The following is a 6,000-nucleotide window of genomic DNA, read 5'->3' as shown; positions in this document are numbered from 1 at the left end:
ATGTGTGTGATATTATATATTACATGTTGATATACTGAAATTCACCTAAAGACTGAAATTCTGTAGAGAGAGAAGGAAAATGATGCATCTTAATGCTGGATAACTGAAGTCACACTGGGTTCATCCAAAAGGCAGATCAGGCTGAAATGTCCGGGTCGTGGTTTAGAAACCCTGACATCAAGTCACACGAGCCATTCGCGGTTTTTGGAAACAGGTTTCTCTTCTACTTCACAGAGGCTGCTCTTTAAAGATCCATGCCGAAGGACAGAGATGTATCAGCCATGTTTTCCTCATAATTTTCGTTAAACTTCTTGGTCTGAGCTTCAGTGAACTGATTTTTCCAATCTCCAATGACTCCTAGAAAGAGTGATGGATAGCACATTCAGGGACATTTTCACAAACTTTAACGCGTGTAGATAATCCCTTTCCCCTCGGTACTTAAATTCCTGACACAGACACTGGCTGGGTGTCCTCCTGATATTGAGTGAGATGTGAGGCTACAGGGGTGATCACCGCACTTCACAGGGGAGGCATTTGTGAATAGCCTTTTTCTGAGACACTTGGGTGGGGAGGAGATCTAGATGTGGTTTATCTAATTCTTGGCGTCACGCCCTGCAGCCCTCTGATCCTCCAGGACTTCCTGAACCCTCAGTTCATGTCACTTTCTACTTAAGGTAACTGGACCCGGTTTTCTCCTCCTCTCCTTAGAGGTCTCCGGAGGGCTGCATCCTCAGAGCATCCTCTGCCCTCTGTCTGTATCTCTAGTTCAGGCCACATTCCTAGTTGAACACGGCTGAGAATCCTCCTTTCCAGCCTGAATTATCATTGTGTTAATGTGTAATTGAATCAAAACAATAGAATATGAAGGAATGGTAGGGTTCGTTAGCTTTATTTTATGCTTATGCAATAGAGTATTCAAATGTTTTCAGCTTCAATAACTAGAAATGGCCAGAGACCCGACAGAGAGCTGTTTCTGTTCTGATTTCTCCATGCTGTCTGCTGCACGTAGGCTCTTTGAGCTCTGTGTAGTAGTATTTTCATGTGTGAAGTGTAAATCTGCTTCATTTTCTAGGGGTAATAAATTATATGGTTATGTAATTTATCAGGTAGCTTACAAGAAAATTAGATGACCAAGTGACATCAGCAAGATGGTGGAGTAGGAGATATGAGCCTTCATCCCCCACCAAAAAAATCCCAGCCATCCACGAACAAAACTAGTCCTGGGAAGGGCTTCAAGAGTCTAATTCAGGACCTAAAGCAACACAGTGGAGCCCACACAGGAGGATAACCGCACAGAGAGGATTGCGGGGGCACTGGCACAGCGGAGCTGTCTGGAGGTGGCTGGGCTCAGCGAGGGGGCCACCAGTGTCAGACACACAGTGGAGCCGCCGTGCCCCCAGGGCCTGCTCTGCAGGGGACCCCAGCAGCCTTTGTCCCTGAGGACCTCAGTCGCCCTGCGTGGACTCTGCAGCCTTCATAGCATTTGTCAGCGTGGACCCCAGTGGCCTGCCCCACAGGGCATCCCAGCAGCTTCCCCACTGAGGTAACCAACAGCCACAACAGACCTCTAGAGAGGAAGACGCTGCCATGTGCCCTCCTCTCCAAGAAGGAGCTGTGGTCGTGCTGCCCTGGGACCGTGACCTCCACTCACCCCACCCCTTGCATGCCCTGGACCCCGGTCCCCAGCCGCTCTGTACACGCCCCCTCTCCACACCCAGGCCCCACGACCACTTGGCATGTGCCTGCACTCTGAACTCTGGCTCTGTAACTGCTCCCATAGGCTTTCTTTATTCTTTTTCATTCTTTTTCGTTTTGTTCCTCTGTTAGAGAATAAAGAAAGCCTATGGGATTTATGAGACACCTTCAAGAGAATATACAAATCTTAGAAATACCAGGAGAGAAAGGGGAAGAAAACTTATTTAAAGGTATAATGGCTAAAACTTCTCAAATCTGGGGACAGATATGGGCATCCAAGGACATGAAGTTTCAACCAAAAGAGGTTCCTCACTGATACACACTGGAATCATGCTGTCAGAAATCAAAGACAGAGACATTTGAAAACAGCGAGACAAAAGAGGCTTATCACATAGCAGGGAACCCTCATAAGGCTATGAATAGATTTCTCCACACAAACCTTGCAGGCCAGGAGAGAGTGAGATGAGATAGATATTCAAAGTGCTAAAGGAAAAGAAAAAGAAACTGTCAACCAAGAACACGTTACTTGGCAAAGCTATCCTTATGTAGCCTTATGGTAACCATAAAGTAAAAACTTATAGTAGATAAACAAAAGATAAAGGGAAGGGAATCAAAGCATAACACTACAAAAAATCACCAAATCATAAAGGAAGAAAGCAAGAGAGGAAGAAAAGCACAAAGGAACTAAAAAAGAGCAAGAAAACAATTAACCTCTAAGATCAGGAACAAGACAAGGTTGCTCACACTTGCCACCTCTGTTCAACATAGTTCTAGACAGAGCAATTAGGCAAGGAAAAGAAATGAAAGGCATCTAAAATGAAGAGGAAAAAGTAAAATTATCTCTGTTTGCAGATGACATGATCATATATGTGGAAAACTCATAAAGACTCCATAAAAAAATTGCTAAACAAATTCAGTAAAGTTACAGGATACAAAATAAACATATAAAAATCAGTTGCATTTCTATATACTAACAATGAACTATCTGAAAAATAAACTAAGAAAATATTTTATTTATAATAGCATCAAAAAAATAAAATACTTAGAAATAAATTTAACCAAGCAGGTAAAAGATCTGTACACTGAAAACTATAAGATAATCATTAAAGAAATTGAAGAAGAAACAAATAAATGGAAAGATACCCTGTGTTCACAGATTGGAAGAGTGAATATTGCTAAAATGTCCATACTACCCAAAGCGATCCATAGATTCAGTGCAACCGCTATCAAAATTCCAATGGCATTTTTCACAGAATAAATGTTACAAAGCTATAGTAATCAAAACAGTATGGTTCTGGCATAAAAACAGACACACAGACCAATGGAATACACTAAAGTGCCCAGAAGTAAACCAAACATATGTGATCAACTAATTTTCAACAAGGAGGCCAGGAATACACAATGGGGAATGGATAGTCTCTTCAGTAAATGGTGCCAGGAAAACTGGATATCCACATGCAAAAGAATAAAATCATCTTATACGATACACATAAATCAACCCCAAAAGGCTTAAACATAAGACCTGAAACTGTAAAACTCTTACAAGAAACCATAGGGGAAAAGCTCCTTGGCATTGGCCTTGGCAACGATTATTTTGATATGACACCAAAAACACAGACAACAAAAGTCAAGAAAACAAGTGGGACTACATCAAACTAAAAAGCTTCTGCAAAACAATGGAAACAATCGAGAAAATGAGAAGTCAATCTATAGAATGGGGGAAAATATTTGAAACCAAATATTTATAAGGAACTCATACAAATCATACAACTCAATAGCAAAAAACAAGTAACCAGATTAAAAAATGGGCAAAGGACCTGAAGAGACATTTTCTAAGGAGACAGATGGCCAACAGGTGTATGAAAAGATGCTCAACATCACTAATCATCAGTGAAATGCAAATCGAAACCATGATGAGCTATCACCTCACACCTGTTAGGATGGCTATGATCAAAAAGTTAAAAGAGGAATTGTTCATGAGGATGTAAAGAAAAGGGAACCCTGTGTGCTGTTGATGGGAAAGTAAATTGGTGCAGCCACTGTGAAGAACATTATGGAGGGTCCTCAAAAAATTAAAAATAGAGCTGCCACATGATCCAGCAATCTCACTTCTAGGTTATATCCAAAGGAAACAAAATTACTATCTCGAAGACACATTTGCCTGTACAGTGGAATATTATTCAGCCTTAACAAAGAAGGAAACCCTGACATTTGTGACAACATGGATGAAACTGGAAGACATTATGCTCAGGGAAGTAAGCCAGATATGGAAAGACAAATGCTGCACAATCTCACTTATATGTGGAATCTAAAAAAAATCGAACTCATAATAACAGTAGAATGGTGGTTACCAGGGGGTGGGGTGAAAGGGGAGATGTTGATCAAAGGTACAGACTTTCATTTATGGGAGGAATAAATTCTGGAGACCTGATGTACAACATGATGATTATAATTGAGAATTTATTATATATCGATACTTGAAATTTGCTAGGAGAATAGAATTCAATTGTGTTTTCACTCCCCCACCAAAAAGAGTAACTATGTGATGGATGTGTTGTGTTATTAGCTTGATTGTGGTGCTCATTTCTCAGTCAAAACATCACGTTGTGTACCTTATATTGACGTTTTACTTGTCAATCATCCCTAAATGAAGCTGGGGGAAAAAAATCCCCAAACCTAAAAAACCCCTCCAGCATGTATAGTATCTTGCTGTGACTATAAATATATGTGTCCCTGGACAAATAGACAATACCTTTTTTCCAATAGAAAAAAAAGAAATCAGGTTCATTATTGGGCAAATTAGAGGAAAATTTCTCCTTTGAGCCTTAAGTTTTTGCTTATCTTATCAAACAAAATGTACTAGGATTTTTTTTTGTTTGTTTCATTTCTCTAACATAATGACAACCTCACGAAGTTTGTCTCCTTTAAGGGGTTGGCAGTATGGTAACATCAGGTGGGCTCTGGGCAGGTGGCTGAAGGTCCTGGCTCTGGCCGGGCTCTGAGACCCACTGTGCCCCCACGGTCATTCTCGGGGAAGTGATTTAACTCAGGGACCACCCTTCCAACCCTCAAGGCCAATGACCTTCGTACTGTCCTCCAGAATGTGCTGGGAGGAACACGAGCTTCCTGGAGATTAGAGGCTTCACTTGAGAAAGAGTTTGGGTCAAGTACATGTTTGAAGCTCTGAGTTAAGCAGAATTAAAGAAGTTCCTTCTCAGAAACTTATTTACACTCACGTGCTTCAAAAGGGCAGGTACAGAGTGTGGATTCCCACCCTTCTCTGAGCGCGAGACATGGGCTCTCTCTGAATAAGGCTACGAAGAACTCACTTCAGAAAACACTGTAGGTAGTGACTCACTGAGCCTGAAGGGTAGAAAACCACTTATGGGTCAGAAAATTTGTCTATTATCAAGGGACAGACAGGAGCAGGTACACGTCACCTTTTCTCATGAACAGAGACAGCTGGTGATTCGTTTTCACCTCATTTGTGTTGTTGGTCATGGGGTTGTTTTTCATGACGGCAAACGAAGTGTTGTAGACAATTTTGTCTAAAACCTCTTCTTTCAAGTTCTTCCCCAGGAATTCCATCACTTTTCTTTTTTTTTCAAATTTATTTATTTATTTATTTATGGCTGTGTTGGGTCTTCGTTTCTGTGCGAGGGCTTTCTCTAGTTATGGCAAGCGGGGGCCACTCTTCATCGCGGTGCGCGGGCCTCTCACTGTCGCGGCCTCTCTTGTTGCGGAGCACAGGTTCCAGACGCACAGGCTCAGTAATTGTGGCTCACGGGCCCAGTTGCTCCGCGGCATGTGGGATCCTCCCAGACCAGGGCTCGAACCCATGTCCCCTGCATTGGCAGGCAGACTCTCAACCACTGCGCCACCAGGGAAGCCCAATCCTCCTCACTTTATACTTTATATAAACAAAACGAGAGAAGACTGGGGCTGGGTCACGCCTATCACTGTATGTGCGTCTCCAGCTGCCTGGGAATCTGATCAATTTCTTTTCTGCTTCTTCCAAAAGCAAGAGCTAATGGAAGAGAAGTGAGGTATGAGGAGGAAATCTAAGACTGAATAAGATTATAAGGAAACAGAGTTGATGGCTCAGGGAGTGCTCTGGGTCAGGAGCAGGCAGGTTTAGGGAAATTTACTTCCACATCACAGTCAGCCCTATGTACCCACGGGTTCTGTAGCTGCAGATTCAATGAACCTCGGATAGAAAATGTCAGGAAAAAAAATTCCAGAAACTTCCAAAAAGCGAAACTTGAATTTGCTGTATGCCAGCAAATATTTACATAGTATTTACAT

The 6,000-nt window shown here is 42.1% G+C and overlaps 1 protein-coding gene across 1 annotated transcript in view; it reads right to left on the bottom strand.

The window, feature by feature from the left end:
• Positions 1-244: 244 nt before the first annotated feature.
• LOC133105038 (sulfotransferase 1C1-like) overlaps positions 245-6,000 on the bottom strand; it is a 28,137-nt gene continuing 22,381 nt past the window's right edge. Inside the window, 1 exon segment of the mRNA XM_061210916.1 lies at positions 245-357. Within this exon segment, the coding sequence (XP_061066899.1) occupies positions 245-357 (113 nt within the window).

This window comes from Eubalaena glacialis, chromosome 14, assembly GCF_028564815.1.
Source record: "Eubalaena glacialis isolate mEubGla1 chromosome 14, mEubGla1.1.hap2.+ XY, whole genome shotgun sequence".
Lineage (NCBI taxonomy): Eukaryota > Metazoa > Chordata > Mammalia > Artiodactyla > Balaenidae > Eubalaena > Eubalaena glacialis.
Note: the sequence above shows the minus strand (reverse complement) of the source record. Positions and strands in the feature narration are given on the sequence as shown.